At 42.8% G+C, this 19,535-nt stretch overlaps 1 protein-coding gene across 14 annotated transcripts in view; it reads left to right on the forward strand.

Moving 5' to 3' along the window:
* The window catches only part of ATXN2 (ataxin 2), a 46,387-nt gene extending 31,523 nt beyond the window's left edge, over positions 1–14,864 (forward strand). For 6 of the 14 annotated variants that reach the window (XM_019473289.1, XM_019473290.1, XM_019473298.1 and 3 more), the window contains 4 exons: positions 2,609–2,662; positions 8,195–8,340; positions 9,225–9,452; positions 13,162–14,864. In XM_019473289.1, the coding sequence (XP_019328834.1) occupies positions 2,609–2,662; positions 8,195–8,340; positions 9,225–9,452; positions 13,162–13,365 (632 nt within the window). In that variant the 3' untranslated portion in view covers positions 13,366–14,864. The remainder of the gene's footprint in view (positions 1–2,608; positions 2,663–8,194; positions 8,341–9,224; positions 9,453–13,161) is intronic. The other 8 variants (XM_019473291.1, XM_019473300.1, XM_019473301.1 and 5 more) reach the window with 3 other exon arrangements.
* The last annotated feature ends 4,671 nt before the right edge of the window (positions 14,865–19,535 follow it).

The following is a 19,535-nucleotide window of genomic DNA, read 5'->3' on the forward strand; positions in this document are numbered from 1 at the left end:
CTCGGTGACTCTTCTAAATATTCTCCCGCCTTCCCAGTAAATGATCAAGTGCTTGAAATTCTTGTTATTGAAACCATTCAACCCAGCTGGATCATGAACTCCATATGAGACGCGTTTTTTAAGAGTATGTTCTTGCCGTGTGCAGACCTGTTTATTGCCCAGTGAACATGGATTGGCTCAAATGTACCCTTAACCTACAAAGTTTACAGTTAGCTACACATGCAGTGACTTCTGGTGTAGTGCAGCACTGTCTCAGTTCAGATTTTTGCAAGTCTTTCATGTGCTGAGTACTTGAAGACCTTGCCTAGACGGATTGTGTTTCCTCAAAATGTGTCCATCTGTAACATACTCACTTCAGCTTCCATTTATCGATATGGGAACACTTGGGAAAAATGTAGAAATGCCTAAGGTGATAAATATAAGCTGCTTATGGAGTATATTGCTAAAGAACAACGTGCTGCTAAACAACTCATTCATATCTGATTGAGTGACTGTAAGAAAGTATCCATAACTTATGTTCTGTATTTTGGGAATCTAAAGTTTACCCACAGAATCTTTGAACTAAATATACCAATGCACGTTGATTCTGGTCCTCTCTTAAAACTAATTTGAATGTACAGAATAACAACTTCCTGAGAAACAACAACCACTGCTGCTTTTGATTTCTGGAGCACTTGCTCAAACAAGTTCTCTGATTTCCCTTTGGCTCTTTAAAATTGCTATCTGATTTTTTTAAAAAATACTATTTATTTTTAAATTTGGTTTTTCCCCCCCATTGATACCAGGATTCAGTGGGCTATACTGCCCTTTTATCCTTCAAGGTACTAGTGCTTTCTTTGAGATAATTCTTGCAAAATTCACTCAATTTTTTTCCTGCGTATGTGGTAGAGAGAAGATGTCTGCAAGGACAACCGCACTGAGACGTGGGGGTTGGGGGGCACTGTTTATGAAGTATTCTTAAGGTGTGAAATGTTTTCCGGTGAGATCTGAAACTCCGTCTTCACTAATGGTTTGGGACAAGTTGAAAGTCTGTGGCAAGTAGTAACTGCCTGCCAGCGAAGAGAAATGCCTGTTGATCCATTAAGTGAACTACCCTCACTGCCAAAAGTTTGGTTTTTGTTTTCCTTCCTGTCTCGTGAAGAGATAGCTGAATCCAAAATACATACAGTGACCTACACTTGTTGATAAGCACTCTTCCATTTTAAAGAAAAGTATTTTTGTCTAATGCTGTTTAATGGGATATTTCTGCACTTCTGGGATTTCCTTGCCAGTCGTTACAGTGTCCTGCTTCTGTTTCACAACCCGCTGTCGACAAGAGCTCAAGAGAAGCAGAGCAGCTGAGCTGCGTGGTCACCAGTAGACCCATCTAAACATATGACGGAGGAGTATTTAAATCATTGGGTTTTTCCCCTCAAAACACAATTGGGAAGGACAATGTTCAAGCAACTATCTTTCTTCCCTCCCATCTACCAGCCAGATGATAAAAACGTCTATTACACACTTCAGCTCGTAACTTCTGGAGACGTGAGCCACTTAGATGTCCTTATCAAGGAAAGTTTAAAATGCAGGCACTGCTGCAGCAGAGTGGTACCTGCACCTTTAACTACCGCACGCACATACTTGAACGTGGAGTTGTCGCTCTTACCCTGCTGAACCGCACGTTGGTTTCAGAACACACCATCTGTCTTGGAAGTGTTGGCTGTGTGTGATCTCCTTGATACCGATGTCATTGGGCCGGTAGAGTTTGCTGGCCACGGGTTGCAGTTTGACTGCTTGGTCTATGTCGCACAAAGACCTAAACTTGTCTTGTGCTGTTAGTAGAAAATTTGGTTATCTAGGTAGAGGGTGGATGTATTCATTCCTGTGACAATGAACTTGTGTTAGTTTTACTGTGTAGCTGAATTGCCTGTGTTTTCAGATAACTGGAGTCCTCTGAAAAACTTTACTTTTGTGTTTAAAACCAAACTTGTGTAAAACCAGACCTTGGTTTTATACAGATGCATTTCCTGTTTTTTGTGCTCTCATTCCTGTCCCCATTCTCCCTTCCCTTTTCCCCTTCTGCATATGTTTTACTGGTCTGGTGTTGTCTCTAACTTTATCTGGTTTCTGTCTCAGCAGTAGAGTAAATTCTATTACCCTGATAGTACAATGGTGGATATAATATAAACTTCAGAGGATTCTCCAGGGAGTAAGAGTGAACCAGTCACCAAAGGTGTCTTGGAACTGTTAAGAATGACAGTGATAGAGCTGAAAAAGCAAGGGGCCAATTTCTGGTTTAATGTAATTACGTTTTAACCTTCTTATTGCAGTGGACTGTAATAGACCATTAATTGACATAAAGTTTATTTTTGTGTTAATTAAGAACTGAAGACCTCAGTGTCACAGTTTAGAAGGAAGGCTTACCTGAGACTTGTGTTGTTTCATCTCCACTCTTTTGTAAAACTAAATATCCAGCTCTAATAGTACCTAAGTAAATAAAAATATCTGCATGGTTCTACAATCTTAAAAAAAAAAAAAAAAAGAAAAAAAAATGATGCTGATCTTTCCAGAAGACGGGAAGTATGCACGTGGCAAGAGGCTAATTTACCTTTCTATTTCCCAAATTCAGCATGTCCCAAAATACCATACAGCAAGGAGACAGGCCCTTCTTTCTACTTTGCCAGTGAGTTGGGTTTTTTGTACTAATTTTGATTGTACAGAAAAGCACTTTCTAAAGAACAGATGTTAAAGGAATGGGACGTGTTGAGGGAACAAGTTTCCTTGCACCAAACCAGTATGTGGAAAATGCAGGAAGGTTCCTTTCCGTGGACAGGGGAATGAAGCTGTTGAACAGATTTATATGACCACGGGAAGCTGATTTGTCAGTCTTTTAAAATGTATTTTGCATGCTGAATAATCTCTAACTTTACTACCCAGTCTTTTCATCTGCAACCAAAGTGAGCACTGCATGTGGATAGCCTCTGCTTAAAACCTAGGTGAACTGCCTCACTCCCTTTCTTTCATGGCCCAAATGGGATTTTAAAACTTGGCAAGTTAATCTGCTTCCTAAAAGGAGAAGTGTCTTGTGCCTCATCTCTTTAAAAAGCTGTGGCTCAAGTTCTGAGCCCCTGGGAGGAAATAACCTGAGTTGCAGCTGAGGTGAAGGAAGCTTTCTATAGAGTTACTTTGGTGTCACTGAAGGAGTGCAGTTGTCATTATTATAAAGAGAGTGACTAGATATGGGCTCCTTGCTGGTCTATAGCATCGGATGCTTCCTCCTTGGCAGATGAACATTATCAGTTATGTTACCTGGCTCCGGTGCGCCTGTGTGGTGTTGCCTGAGCTGGTGACCTACATCAGTATAGGCAACGGGAGAGGGGGCTGATGTTCTCCGTACTCTCGGTACACAACGGCTAATACAGACTTCAGTTGCGTGCGTGTACAGGGAAAGGTGGATAACTAAAAAATACTGCCTTGTATGTTGGTGTTCATAGCACTTAGAGGAAGCTGGTTTTGGGGGGAAGTAGGGTGGCTGCAGGATGAACTGTAGTTGTCACCCAAGACGTGGGAAAGGAGGACTGCAGTTCAGGGTATTTTCAAACATGCTCCTGTCCTGCAGTGAGTCTTGTTGCCCTGTGTGTCTGCAAGTCCATGCAGCCTATGTCAGGCACTCTTCTGGGGTTTTTTGAGTTAGCTCATGCAAGAGGGATGTGAGAAATACCACTTGTTCTCCAAAAATCTCTTCTGGAACAGACTTCCTGTGCTTCTTGTACAGAAATGGTTCTGCTTGAACTAGTGTTGTAGGATGCTGACCTGTCCTGTTTTCATGCGTCTTGGTTTGGTGCACTGAAACAACTTTAATAAGCTCGTTCCTTTCGTGGATAATCTTTTAAGTGAAGTCCACTCTACCTGTGTAAAATGACTTCTTTAAATGTTTGTATTATGAAAGAAACATTTGCTATTTCTTTGCTTCCTACCATTCAGGTCTTTTAAATGTAGTTATCCTCACCATCTTACTGGGTCTGGCAATAGTTTTGAAGTTTGTTCACTGGTCAGTTCTTGAAAATAGGCTCTTCAGTGCATCTTTGGACGATGACCAACGATGACCACCATTGGCAGCATTAAAATTCCTGCCAGGGAAAATATGAAATTACATTATATGGTTTTTGCATATACCCTTGTAGCTGGGAGTTGCGCTTGCTTTCTGCTGCTCTGACCTCTTTTGATTTCAGCTCCTTCTGTGGGTTCGGTGGCTGACTACTACTTGTTTACTTCTCAGAAAAATGGGTTGCACTTTTGTAGAGTTGAATTCAGTAATTCAATCCATCTGATATTTTTGCTCACTTCATTACTGAATCACTTATCTTCACTGTGTATTCCTGCAAGGTTAGTGCAGTTAAATATTACATGTTAAGAAACAACTTGATGAAAAAGATGGTGAAGTGAAGCAGGTTAGCCCAGGGAGTGTTTCTTGGGGAGGGAGAGGAATGTAAGGCTTAAAGGGTGAGAAAAACAGTGTATTTCTGCTGGAATGAGCTGAGGTTACTTGCAGCAAGGAGATACGCAGAGCTGTTTTGTCCTTTCCTAGAGCTTTCTCAGCACTTTTTTTTGGATAGTAGATGGCCACTTGGAAAATCTCCAAAGTACTGACAATGGGGGAAAAAAATGTTGGATAATTGGCGATATTCCCCCCCCCCCATCTTACCTTGTTTGCTATTTGATATGTGTAGTGAGCTGTTTTGATGAACAGGCAAAAATTCTTGAAAAAAGTCGCAGTGAAAGTGCTTTAGTTATGGCTAAACAGGTGAATTTCTCATGACTGTTTTGCAAGACTTCTTTCACAGGCTTGCTGGTCTCATAGATTTCATTGGTTTGTCAGGAACTATTAATTGCACTAGCTAAACATGGAAAACGTTTTACATTTCTAGAGTTGAAGTTTGAACTCTGGGTTTGAACTAACAAAGATCTGTGCACGTATTTCAGACTTGCTGCCACTCGTCCTGAACCATTCTTGATTTGTATGCAGTATCTGTACAGGATTTAGATACGGGTCCACATAACGTTTTTTGAAAGACACTTTTAATATTACTATTAAAATATAACTTGCAGCAGCATCTGAACTAGTTTTAACCAAACTTGTGGAACAACTTAGAGTAATTTGTTAAAGACAAAATGGGGTAGAGTAGAAGCAAGGCAAATAAAAATTATTCAATATAAAAAATCTGGTACTTTAAATGCAAAGCTATGGATAAAAGATATTAGGTGGTTATGGAAGAGCTGCTACTATGACAAAACTTGATCCTCCCCCTCGCTTCTGTATCTGTTCTTTAGGGTACTATTCCTCGGTTTAACTGGTTTCTTAAGAGAGAAATTCTTCATTGTGATGTTTCATTGTATAATGTATCTGCTTCAGAATAACTTAGTTTATTATTCTCTCAGCTATAGAGAAATGAAAGATGAATTGCACAAATGGTTTAAGGGAGTACCACATTATTTCAGGGGCTCTTAACAAGTAATGTGGCAGGATGTGGGAAGCCTTGAATATCTTACAACTTGGAATTAATTTTCATATACATTTTAAAACCTTTTGAATGGAGTTGAAGTTAATTTGTAGTCAGGCATGCCAGCTCTGTGGCTGAGGCAGTGGGATGAGAGCTGAGGAAGACTTCTGGTAGCATGCCCTTTGGCAAACAAGTCAGTCCCTCTATGCATTTATTTCTATTACTTTGACAGAGATAATAACTTCTGGCCTTCTTCAGAGTGTTGTATAATAATGAGTTTGAGAAATTTTCCTACTGTAGGAAACCATAAACTTAATACTGTAAAAATGATTGGTGTTTCCATTGATAATTTTCACGTAGTCCTTGTAAGAAGGAGCAGCGGTTGAAAGTCAAATAGAAGCATGGTTGAGATGCTGCTGCAAAATAAATTTTAGTAGTGATATGAAAAAAAAAGACTTTTCTTGCATTTGAAAGCATAACAAAGTGCTATGGCAGAAGATACTGGTAGTTTTGCCAGTGTGCATAGAAAATATCGAGGTGTTTCCAAAACCCCCTCTCAATCAGAAATGCTCACAGTGTATGAGTATGCTTGTACACTCGTGCTTAAGTACGCTTACATGCTTATGCATGTTAGGATCAACTCAAACTGCAAGAATTTAGGGTTACAAACATATATGAAGTTCATCTGCATTAATAGCCTGAAACTGTAGTGCACATCACTGTTGGGCCATTTGCTCAGTGAAGATTTAATAAAGCTTTCAAGACAGCAGGGCGGGATTAAGTTAAATGTGGTAGGCAGTTATTTTATAAAGGAGAGACCTTCATAGTGGCCTGTACAGGGGAGAAAAATCTCAATTAGGCAAAAAAGATACTGTCTATATGTATTCTAGTGAGTTTGAATATTTTAGAACTAGAATTTGTAAGCTTTATAGCAAACCAAACTGGAGGAAAACAAGTACTTGCACAGGGTAGTAGTGTGTCAGGGCTGGTTAATAGAGCACAGTGGGGTTGCTGTCCTTTTGAGACCTGCTTTTGCTGAACAGTATTGTGCTTTCAGATGCAGCTACATTTTTGTCTGTTTTCGCCACTCATCTTGTCTTTCATCCTTTATATACACTCAAGCAGTTCTGTGTATTCATGAACTTAGAGCCCAGCACTCTAAGAGCGGAGTGAAACTCTTCAGAAGCTGCAGCAAACAGTTACTTGCGAAAGTGAGATGACACACCTCACTAGTCATGAATACACGGGGCAGGTGGTTGCAGCATAACAGTTGCACTCCAAGTTTCTCCGTGTGCCCTGCTTTTCAGGTTTGTTACTAGGGCAAGAAAACACCACCAGAAAAACCATCGCTTTTAAAGGTATGCTGCAGACAGGCACTTCATTGGCCATCAAGTTCTCATGTAATACAAACCCCATTTTAAAAAAGTGTAACCCAATATATAGTAAGCAGTAATTAACTTGTCAGAATGGCAAAAAGGTACCAGAACAAATAAGAAACAGTTGCAGGGAACAGATTCAGGAGCAGGTTGATAGTTTGCTTTGACTGTTTGTCTTTTAGCACTATTGTCAGCAAAACTAGCCTCGGTCTTGACAAGCTGTAATATTGGAGAGAGTAGTGCGCGTTGTCACGTGCAGAAGTGTAGTTGCAAACTGTGGACTGGTTGTTGCACAAGTTCTAAAAGCAATAGAGGGGAATAGGCAAAGCATCTTCATTTCTTAGGGTCTTGCTTTCCGGTTGCATGCTTTGTGTTTAAAGGAAGACTTGCTATCATTATGGCTTTTTATACTTTCTTAGATTCCCTCAGAAGTAAAAAAAAAACAAAACAAAACAAAACAAAAAAACCCAAACGATTTCGTGTGGCCTGTTTTGAAGCAGAACAGGGCAGGACTCCTCAAGGAGGGACTTGTTGATAGTTTGTTGTTGGTATGGCTGTAGCAACAGATGTGGTTTCACTGGTGTGAAAGTTCTATGTTGTTAAATTTTTTCCTTTCTTGGAATTTTGTACCTTATTTGCTACTGTTTCAAGGAATTAAGAATTTCATGGCAGTGTTGAGAAGCTCACAGAATGGTGGTGATCCAGAAAAGACTCCCTTGAGGGGAAAGATATGTTATTGTAGTACAAGATTTTTGCTTCAGCAAAAATTTGATGCTCAAGCAGCCTCAGTTTTCTCAGCTGTTAGGTATATACTGTGTGTCCCTATAGCTCTTCAGCATACATGCAGTGTATATACTTTACACTGACTGTACTGTGAGCAATTTCCAGAAGAGTAGCATGGTGAGGTTAGCCAGGTATAAGGCCAAAGAATTTTTTGGATGGTGGAAATAAAAATGGCTTGTAACACCTTTCAAAAGTATATTTCAGGAAAAACTAAATTGTATGAAAATGATAAATTTGATATTTTAAACTGGTCTGTTTGACAAAACAAAAGATGAAATACTGCTTTTTTCTATGTAGTATCTGTTACATTGTCAAACTAGGGAAGATGAACTGTCTAATTATGGTTATTTATAGACTTTCCTGCAAAACCAAACTACACAAAAGCAAGGTAAGATACTCAGCTATTTGCAAGATAAATATTTTTTTTTAGAAGGGGGAGGGAATGTATTTACAGTATGTTTGAGATATAGTGAAATCTTCAAGTGCAGATGGTGACTTGATGAGATAGATGCATGTTCTGTATCTATTGTTAAATATTCTTCTTTTTCATCCTAGTTTCCACTGGCTCACTTGCTCAGCAGTATGCCCACCCTAATGCTACCCTGCATCCGCATCCTCCGCATCCTCAGCCTTCTGCCACACCAACTGGCCAGCAGCAAAGCCAACATGCTGGAAGCCACCCTGCTCCTAGCCCCGTGCAGGTAACAGAACTCAAGGGAGTGAATGCCTTTAAATTGTATTTAATACGCTCTACTGGAAGGTATTGCATCAGTCTGATGCTTGACATCGATACATTGATTTCTTTGAGAGGAAAAATGGTAAGATGGAGCAGTTGCCCAAACAAACTGCATGTGGCAGATCTCATACAGGAGTTGTCTAGATTCCCCTCTGTTTTCTGGAAGGAAGGAAGTAGAGCTATATAACAATTTTTTCTCTGCTTGCAGTGGCTAGGACTCAAAGGTGGTAGGCTCATGACATAGTTTGTTAGATAAGCTAGCAGGGAAGCTTGTGGCAGTCCCTTTTCCTCAGTAAGGACCAATGTCAGAGTCCAACCATTCGTTTCCTCTTCTTCACAGAGGATGAGGTATAGCTTGTTTCCATGTTACAATTAAGGAAGGATCATAATTTTGTCAGAGCTTTAATATGAGTGAAGTTACAACTGGAAATAGCTGATAAATGCTGAGAAGCCTTCGATTGTATTTTGTCAAAGACAAGCAGCTGAAAACAAAATAGGCCTCATGATAGTGCTCCATGCCTTAGTTACCTACTGGTAACAACTTCTGGCTGCTAAGTGCAACTGTGAAGTACATCCAGCCCCATGGTTGCAGGGTCTCCTTGTTTTTACCTGTCAGTCTAGGTTCCATTTTCCAGGCTCCTGCTGACATGACTTTCTAGTGCAAGGAGAAAATGAGCCTGATAGAATTGAAATGAGTTTCCTCATGACCATAGGTGTGGTGATCCTTAGATTTGCCACTTAAGATTCACTATCAAGAGCAGTTTTGCAGACCTTTCTTACACTAGTTTACAGAATAAACGTGTCTCGCTTCTAGACCATAACCTAAATGATCTTTATCTTTTTTTACAGCATCATCAGCACCAGGCTGCTCAGGCACTCCACCTGGCAAACCCACAACAGCAGTCGGCAATTTACCACGCAGGTCTAGCTCCAACCCCACCTTCCATGACGCCAGGCTCCAATACGCAGTCTCCACAAAATAGTTTTCCTACAGCACAACAAACAGTCTTCACCATTCATCCCTCCCATGTTCAACCTGCATATACCAATCCGCCACACATGGCCCATGTCCCCCAGGTAAACACAGTTTAACAACCTTCAAGACTAAATGTCTTAATGCCACAAAGTTAGGACAGTCGGGCCTGCTGAAGTGATTTCCATTCTGTCACCTCTCGGCACAGACTACCTGTTGTGTTATTTAGGTTTCTGTCTGTACATTGCCTTTATTTAGAATTTTACAAGATATTTGGACCTCAGCTTCCAACACCCAGTGCATCTACAACTGTAGTTTAATGAAGACATCTTAAGGTGGCACTGCTACTGAAAGAAATTGAGCTCTCTTCCCAGTTCCCGGCTCCCATCCTTGTCCTCCCCCACCATTCTGCTCACAGAACTGTTTGGCCATGCAGCAAACCAGACTGGGGACATGATTCAGCTGAAGTGTGCCTCCTGTACCCCCATGTTAGGCTATTTCTCAGTCAAATCAGTTCACTACTCAGGTTCACTGCATGATCACAGGAAGAGCTGGCATACAGAAAGGTTGGAGGTGAGAGCTGAGTGGAGGAAGGCTGAATTGCTGCTTTTGGTGGCAGTTTAGGCGCTGCATTGTAGTCAAATTTCATCCAATAAAGGATATTACACAGGATTACTAGGGAGTAGCAAGGCACTGCAATGGGAGATAGGTGAGATTCAATTCAGATGACTGCGAGACAATCCTTGCTGAAAGAAAACCGTGTGTGTGTGTGTGTGTATGCATCTGTGTGTGGTTCTAAATGAACTGCTTACGCAGGAGATCCCTGATGATTGTTGGGCAACTTAACAACCCTTGCAGAAGAAAACCGTGTGTGTGTGTGTGTGTATGCATCTGTGTGTGGTTCTAAATGAACTGCTTACGCAGGAGATCCCTGATGATTGTTGGGCAACTTAACAACGGTCCTTGCTTCAGGATCAGAAACCCACTTCTCTTAACTGCTCTCTTGGGGTCAACTCACTGAGAAAAGGATTTTGGGAAGGGAAGCACATAACTGATTAATCAAGAGCTCTGCATAAAGCAGCGTTACAAAGATTTTTGTGGTTCTAAATGAACTGCTTACGCAGGAGATCCCTGATGATTGTTGGGCAACTTAACAACGGTCCTTGCTTCAGGATCAGAAACCCACTTCTCTTAACTGCTCTCTTGGGGTCAACTCACTGAGAAAAGGATTTTGGGAAGGGAAGCACATAACTGATTAATCAAGAGCTCTGCATAAAGCAGCGTTACAAAGATTTTCTGATGTTTACTAAATCTCATGGATTTAGTGTGCTTTGTCAAGGAAGGGACAATTAATCAGTAATTTGCCTGCACAGTTTCTTCTGCAGACCAAGTACCTGGTGTCTGGCTTATGCCTTCTCATACAGGTTAACAATAGTTTGGGATATCATGACTAACTGTAATTAGGGAGGTTAGTCTAGTAGGTGTCCAGTCCCTTGCAGAATTCTGATAAAATCTTTGCTTTGGTCCCTGGGACAGTCAGTTAAGCCAATGAATTAATAGTTACTTAGGAATTGTTTTACTGATGTTGAGTTTTTAGCTTTTTAATTCTGTTAGGCTTTTAATTTCTCTGCTTTTGTACTGTGGGAGGATAAGGAGAGGATGTCCAAACTTGACTACTGCTGTGGCATCTTGCCATGTCCTCCCAGGCTCCGGTTTCTGCCAGAAACAAGATACTTGCTCCGCTCTGGTGTGATGGCAGTGGTTTGAATGCCTAAGTTGTAGAGCTTCTCGAGGTGCCTTGCATGCAACCCTTCGGAAGGGTCTTGCTGCAAGCTCCTGGGTTAGTGGCATGTTCAGTGCTGTGCCTTGAAACATGGAACGTGTTTGTTTCAAGGTCAGCTTAAAGGTAAAACCATACATGAATTGTGCTGTGCACGTCATGGCCAGGCCCATGCCTGCGCTATAGGATGCGACCATTGCCTTCCTTTCTGTGTGCCGAGCACTTAATAAGCAAACCTCACTAAAGCAAATCGGATGCAACTTTTAGTCAGAACTGACTGCTCAGTCAGGATTTTTTAGCAATCGCGGGCAAAGACTGCCTTACCCTTGATTTTTGACTTACGCAGTCTCTTCTGCTGTAATTTTTTTTAGCATGAAAACTACAATCTATAATCCATTATATTTATACCAAACTAACTGACTTTTCAAAATGAAGTAATTCCCTCAAAAATCTCTAATGAAGGAATAACTACAGTTCTGTAAGAAATTTTAAATGCATGTAATTATTCCATTGTGGGGAAACTAATCACTGGATTTTATAGTTTCTTAGCAGCCTCATTTCCACCTTCTGAACACAATTCTGAAATACCATGTAGCAGGAATTTCAGTTAGGCTAACACAGGAGATCAGTTGAATTTCCCTTTAGGTTATCAGATGAATCTTGAGCTGTTAGATATCTCACTTGAGAAACAGTACTTTAAAATTCATTAGAGAGTACTGTCAGCTGCCAATTTGCAAAGCGTTTGAGCCACAGCAGAAAATTTTTATCCAATGTGTGTATTGAATACAGCTGCTATATGAATAGCTGCTTTATAATGATAGCTGCTATAATAGCATGTTTGTCAAAGTAAAAATGGTGCTGATCCTGAAAGGTATTTCTGTTTCACAGCCTTATCTTCTAAGCCTTTTTTAGAGCAAGAGTGAGATTTGAATTGCAGTTCCTGGGCTTCTTGAGTGCTACTAATACAGTGCAAGTCTGATAAAGAGTTTGAGAAATGTCTGTGATGAGTCAAGTAACCCTTTTGTCTTTAAGAAATAAAATTGTAGCCACTACCTGCTATCTGCCTTTACTGGCATGTGAAACTTGTGAGGCTGCAATTATTGCACCGTAGTGCTCTGTTAATGGGATATGGTAGAAGGACAAAGCAAACCTTAGATACAAATGCTTTTTTTCCCCCCCAAGAGAAACCCACTGAGAGCTCTAAGAGTTCCTTAATGTTTTGTGCTTTTAAGAAACTAGTGTTCACTAGCTTTTTAAACCAAAAAATTGATGACCTCCAGAGTCATGAACTGCTCTGAGCTAAAGAAGCCAACTGACAAGTTACTGAACTTGTTTGCCAGAAGGTGATCAGCCATCATAAAGATTAATCTCCTTTTTCCACTGAGACTTAGCTATGATTGCTTAGATTACATAAGGACCTTCACTGTGATGAGCTTAACTGGAAACAGAACAAAGCTGACCTGACAGTACAAAGGGATGAAATCGCTCATCTTAGAATGACTGCTTAGATGAATGATAATGTGGGCACAGGTCACTGGAGAGAGTGGTTTCTAGGGCAGGGAGCCATGAAATAATGCGTAGTTGTGTAACGAGCAGCTGAGGAAGGGATGCCAGACTCCCAGTACGTGTGAAGTTTCTATCTGTACCCGGTGCGTTCTCTGCATAGGAAGTGCTTTGATCTAGGTTACTAACAGTAATGTTTTGAAGATTTGTTGCTGAGGTGTTTTTTGTTTTTTTTTTTTAAATATCCCACTGTTTAATGCTGGCAGTTTCTCCCAGTGCTTGCTGTCCAAATGGCTAAAATTGAGAATGTGACTCAGAGCCAGCAGAAAGGATTTAGAGCCTTTTTTTGTTTGTTTGTTTTTTAGTTATTATTTTTTGTGTTAAGATCTCTGACTTAATCCCTATAGCTAATCTAGTTAAAATGGAGTAAATCTCTGGATTTACTGGTACAGCTGGAGAAAACTTGATAGTCATGTGGCCAGGAGTGATGCCTCCTTGTGACCATTATACTAAAGAGCTCTTTGTTTCAGGCTCATGTACAGTCAGGAATGGTTCCTTCTCACCCAACTGCCCATGCTCCAATGATGCTAATGACGACACAGCCACCTGGTGGTCCCCAAGCCGCCATCGCTCAAAGTGCACTACAGCCCATTCCAGTCTCGACAACAACACATTTCCCCTATATGACGCACCCTTCAGGTGAGGAGTGTGTGCCTGGGAGACCTGCACCTTAACTGAGCCAGGTCGTAGCTGTGAGGAGAACTGTTATGAACCAGATTTGGGGAAAAGAACAGAAAAAAAAAACCTTAAGATGTCCTTACAGAGTGGCAGGCTGCTGAAGGCAGACTGTTTCTGCATTTAGCATTTATACTTTGCCAGCCCAAATGCGAGCCTAGACAAGCGTATGAGATTTAGCTAATTTAGCAAAGACGTTGCTTCTCTCTAGCTGAAGTAGAGAAATGGATAACTATGCAGACACTGGCACTGTGGGACTGTTCTTCCAGGTTTTGCCATGGTTTTGCCGTGGGGGATGGACTGTCTGTGTAGCCTGTTTATAATGATCTGGGGTTTTATTAAATTTAAAGTGATCCGTCTTGAGGATAGGAGTGAAAATGTTGCTTGGGGGTAGGGCTGTTAGACTTCTAATAACTGAAGTAAAGTGACAATTGAAGTCTAATCTTTAATTCAGAGTTACATTCTGCAGCTTTACTTTTTGGCAAAAGTAGGTGCTGTATGACTTCTTTCCGCTTTAAATTTAACCTTACCTAGGTTTCTTTATTACTCATTTCCACACGGCCTCTAAACTTTTGTAGTGAACTAGTTACCTGATTTTGTTTCTTGGGGAATGTGTGAGCAGAACAAGGCTGCTTTCTGAGGGTTTAGGTAGGGAAAAAAACATCCAAAGGACATCTTGATATGTAGGGTTTTGTTCTGTTCATTAAAAAAAAAAAAAAAGAAAAAAAAAGGAAAGAAAGAGAAAAAGAAAAAAAAAAAGTTCAGCTCAGTAGTTGTCCTGTGACCACTTTACTAGCAAACTGTTGTGTGGCTTGCCAATTTATTATTTACATTTGAACTTTTTTTTTACAGTACAAGCCCACCACCAACAGCAGTTGTAAGGCTCATCTGGAATAACTGAAAGGCTGGATACCTTTTGTAGGCCAAATACCCTCCTTCTACTGCTTCTGCCAACTGGAAGCACAGAAAACTAGAATTTCATTTTATTTTGTTTAAAAAAAAAAAAAATTGATTTCTTGTAACATCCACTAGGAATGCTAACAGTTCATCTTGCAGTGGGAGAGATTCGGACTGAGTAGAGGCATTTAGGAACTTGTGGGCTATTCCATAATTCCATGCACTGTATCTGAGTCCTGCAAGTGCCCCAACTCTGCTTGCTGAAAACTGGAAGTTATTTATTTTTTAATGACCCTTCAAAGTTATGAACTCATCAGCTAGCAAAAGAAGTAACAAGAGTGATTCTTGCTGCTATTATCACTAAAAATCAAGACTTGGAGATCCCTTTTACTTCTAACTAAACTTGAAACAGGTTCAGTAAAAAAAAAAAAATTCTAATCGTCAAACTGATGAATTATTATTTATAAATCACGTTTGATGAGATAATCACTATCGTGAGACAGTGATGTAACTTTTAAGTTAAGAAAACTTTTACTTTGTAGATAATATAAAATAAAAACTTAAAAAAAAAATAAAAAATAAAAAAAGTTTTAAAAACTGACCCACTTGGTGTTTGTGTCTTGTTTTACCAGTATCTTACTTTAATGTGTTCTCCGGCTTTCGACCCAAATCGGAGTGAATGTTTTATTTAGCGTCAGGTAAGCTTTGCCGTGTGCTGCTGCCGTATCGTGTGTGTGCGCGCCCCCGCCATGAAACCGAATCGGTCGTATTTGACTTGCAGGGCCATTGCAAAAATAAATCAAAGGCTTCAAGATCCGAAGTCTGGTACCGGTTTTAAAGAATTTCTTGCGCTCGGGTCTATTCCCTAATGCCTCAGCCTTACGCTGTTCTGGCTGGTGTCAAGAAGATGTCACAACTGGGCTTGGAGGCTTAAGATGGTGACTGTGCAAGACATGGTGCTGCTGGAGAAAGGAAGGAAGAAATCGGGGTAAGCATTCCTTAGCAAAATGACTGGTAAAAAGATGGGGAAAAGGATAGGAGAAAGCAGCTGAGTACCACCTCCTTCAGGAATGCACAACTAGTTATCACTGCTTATAAAGTGCTGTGGTCTTCCTAACCGCCCTGTATGGTGCAGGCATCCTGCGATGGCTGACCAAAAGGTGATGCTGGATTAAGACTGTAGTTGCACTTCAGGGGCAGGACAAGTAAGCTGTCGTATGTACAACCTTTCGTGGACAAGCAGTTACATCCCATTGTGGCTTGGTGAAAAACATACAGGGGAATACAAATACTGCTGCAGCTCCTGTCTTAATCCTTCCAGGTCAGCAGTGCAGTAAAACGTAATGAATTCGTGTTCAGGTGGGCAGCAGGGGGCACGAGACCATTGCAGACAGTGATGGTGACTTGGGGCAGGACTCCTTGAATGAGTCTTCTGAGAAGGAAGAGCTTGTCACATAGGCTATCGCCTTTCTTTTCATTTCTGAGGGAGGGTTTCTGTCTTTAGCAGCCGTTAATTCAGTATCTGTTAAAATAGTATCCAGGGACCTAGAGAGAATCAGACTAAAGACTAAAAGTGAGAAACAAGTTCTATAAACAGTTTATTAAGAGCAGATCTTTTTATATTATGGTAAAATTGCATTATTCAAGAATAAGTTACTTGTACAGTACATACAGAAACAACATATAGAAAAACCTACTATACAAGAAGAAATGTGCAGGTGAAGAGTATAATTTTCAGATCAATGCACTTTTCATCCAACAAACTGTTGGCCTTAATCATCCTGCTAAAGGCTGAGTTAGAGAATGCACGGTCACCTCCCCCACCGCTGGTAGCTGCTGGTGAAGGTTGGGTCTGTTCGCATCGAACAAGCTTAAATTAAAATTTGGAATACTCAAACCTGTTAGTCAAGATTTCAAGGCTTTATACGCTTGTTAGAGTAAAACTGCATTGGTCGGATAACAGCAGTGTTCTGTGGTCCGGAGGCTGTAAGAAATGAGAAGCTTTGGTCTCCCCGGACCTGGACATCTTCCTAGAAGCTTTGCCCCAAAATAGTTTTGATGCAAAAACCATCGGTGAGGCAATGGGGCTGTCAGTGGTAACCTGCTCGGGATTGCTGGTGCTGTTCCTCAGGGCTAGGATGCAGGAGGGGAGGGATGGATGAAGAGGTTAAATCATCCTTCATGTCATGAACTTCTTCAGAACCTGTCACCATAAGGACATGCAAAAGCCACCGATAGGGAGGCTGTGTCAGCAAACAGCAAGTGGTTTCTGAAGCGTAAGATGGCGATGAGGGGAAGTTCTGGCTGGACCCAAGTCTTAGGTTATGCCCTAAGACAAGTCCCTGCTGTCATAGAGAGCGAAGGCACTGCCTGTTTTACGCGTTTATTGCCAAAAACAACTGTCCTGAGTAGCTGGCTGAAACGGGGCTTCCCTCCCTAACAGCCCTTTCCTTGGGGGGCTGCGTGAGTGGTCATCGGGCAAAGGCTCCAGCCAAAGGCACGAGAGGCGCTGCCAGTTGGGTCGTGGCTTTGTTACGTTGGATCCAAACTCATGTTGCACGTGCCCACCTCCAGGACTAAGGCGCAAGCCGAGACTTTGGCGATCACATCCAACTTTATTTCAGCTCTAGGAAACGCTCTTTCTCCTCCGTGGGAGCCCAGGAGGTGGCTGTACCTGCAGCACGCAGCCCTGCAGGGGCTCTTCCCTCAGCCTCCCCTTCTCCCAAAACTCAATGCTGATACTTCATAAAGGCTGATAAAAGCCCACGTGGGCTGGGGAACTAAACCTGCTAAGTCCTAGGCTCTTTTCCCAAGTTTAGAAGAGTATAAAAATTCCTTCAGGTTGCTTATAATCATATAAAGGAATGGCTTAATGCCCTTTGCCCTCTGCTATAATAGGGGAGGACCTTACAGGCTGGATTAATGTGTGCTGGCAGGAGCAGAGGTAGGGCTGAGTGTCAGGCTCTGACCTGTGTCGCGAGCCAGATGCTTTCTAGGAGAAAGGGGATTTCGAACTCAGCCTTCCAGGAGCTGGGGAAATAGCCCAAAAAACCCCTCGAGTCCCACCCGGTGCAGCTGGGGTTTGGACCACAGCGGGTCCGAGCTGCGGCAGAGCAGAGGACTAAGGTGGAGGGATGGTGGAGCTGGGTGGCTGGACAGCCCTTGGCTACCTTGGCGGTGAGGTTTGAGATGGAAATAGCTCTACTAAATAATCAGAGCGACTTTCCCAATGCTCACTAGTGGGGAGAATGGGAGTTCACATCCACTGGAGTTTGTCTGCACAGGGGAAGTGGCTGATGGGGTGATAATGAACTCAACATATATTTTGCTAATCAAGCACAGCAATTTCCATTTTAACTACGGAGAAACCCCTTGCAATTAAACTGCAGGTTAAAAATACCACATGCGTGTGCATGTTCAGTTGTTGGCGCTCGAACAATAAGCCCCGGCGCGCCAAAACAACCCATCCCAGCAGCATCAGCATCTGATTTTTCTGGCAAGGGCTGCGCCGGCTGTGAACAGCAATCCCTTTTCCCAGCCCATTCTTTGTTGCAGATGCTCTGAGTGTAGGGTCATTCGGGTGAGACCACCTCAGCTTTTGGGGAAAGATCCCTTTGAATGTGGCTGCCTGGAGCTCAGCAGGACTAAAATCACCTCTGTGAACCTTAGCAAGATTTAGCACGTGCAAGTATTTTCCAAGGCGTGCATGCTCCGGGAACCATGCACCAAGCAGGCAAAGGAGCCAATAACTTGTGCTATGCTTCCTCCCCTTCCCTTCTTCATCCCCCTAAATGCAAGACCATGGGGAGTTATTTATCAGCAATGAAGGGAGCTGACTTGCCTGGCACAAACCAGCCCTGGCTATATGCTCCTGCCATTCGGTACAGCCTTTGTGCTGGTCCGGGGAGGAAAACGGGATGCGGATACGGCCGAGAAGCTCCAGCCAAGGACAGGGCTGCCTTTGTTTCTCTGGCAGCCTCGCCGGGTTTGGCAGTCCTGGAGGTGTGACTGGCCAGTGCAAATTGCTCCGGTTTCAAGAATGAGCGTGTGACAGTGTGTGCCGAGCGCCGGGAAACGCTGATGCCTGCCGAGATACAGGATTGCTCCCCGTGCACCCCTTTTCAAGTTGTTTTAAACAGAGGAAGGGGAAAAAAAAAGACCTTTCCTACATTCAGAGGTCTTTCTTACATTCAGACCTCTGAATGTACAAAGACAGCCCAGGAGAGAGCTGGGGCAAGAGATGGGGAGGCACAAAATGCAAATCCTAAATATTTTCTCAGGTCGATGGTACTCAGTTTCTCCCAGCCCTCATCTTTTGACTACTACATAGAAAACCAGATTTGCTCTCACGGCCAGTCCCTGGCCAGCATTTGGCCCCGGCTGTTTGGGCCCTGCCTGGTCCTGGCCCCTGCCTGCGCTATGTCTGCCCTTTCTGGCCCAGCCCAGCACAGCAGCGCCATGATCTTGCCCTTCAATTCCTGACCTTGAGCATAGCTTGGCTCCTCAGGCTTTGACTGCCAACCGGGCTCACCACGCGCTGGCTTAACAGCAAAGCCCTGCCTAGAGGCTGGATTTTTGGAAAACTCCCTAACTCAGCGCCATGAGGCTTTTTGTTTGCTTGCTTTCAAATTAAATCCTAAATGTTAATGCTCCTGAGGGCTCCCACCTCAAGGATGAAAAAAATAAAATACAGGCATCCCTGTAAGGCAATTTGAAGGCAAGTTTTGCATCCGAAATCCCGGGGAACGCCACGTGGGCTGCAGTGAGAAATCTGGAAGTTGAATGCTGCGAACATCCCCTCCCACGTGTCGCAACAGCTCCAGCCCCTTCCTTCTTCTTAAAATAATGACAGCTTCTAAGAAGCAGTTCCTGTCTTGGAGTGGCCGCACCGGCTGCCCCAGGTAAAGCAGCACCCCAGGCTCGGCGGCACCGACGGCTGCAGAGCCTGAAAACAGCAGCGGAGGTTGGGGCACGGCCGCACTCCTGGCTCCGGCACTGCTCTTCTTGTGCAGGTGCCTTCAGTGGGGACGGGGACATCGAGCCCCGGGGATTTGCTGGACGCACGGTGCCTCCCATGGGAGTTACATCTTGCTCAGCGCACACCTCACTGCGCATGCAACCAGTGCTCCGAGGGCGAGATGCAGGCAGGTGAACAGGTTAAAGTGCCTGCTGTGTGTGCAATTACAGCTGTCGAGATGCTGACCCACCGGCCTCCTCCGTCTAAGGCACGTCGGGGGGTACAGCCCCTCTATGGGCTCGGGGGGGGAGGGGG

The sequence above is a fragment of the Aptenodytes forsteri genome, unplaced genomic scaffold (assembly GCF_000699145.1).
Source record: "Aptenodytes forsteri isolate BGI_AS27 unplaced genomic scaffold, ASM69914v1 Scaffold118, whole genome shotgun sequence".
Classification (NCBI taxonomy): Eukaryota; Metazoa; Chordata; class Aves; order Sphenisciformes; family Spheniscidae; genus Aptenodytes; species Aptenodytes forsteri.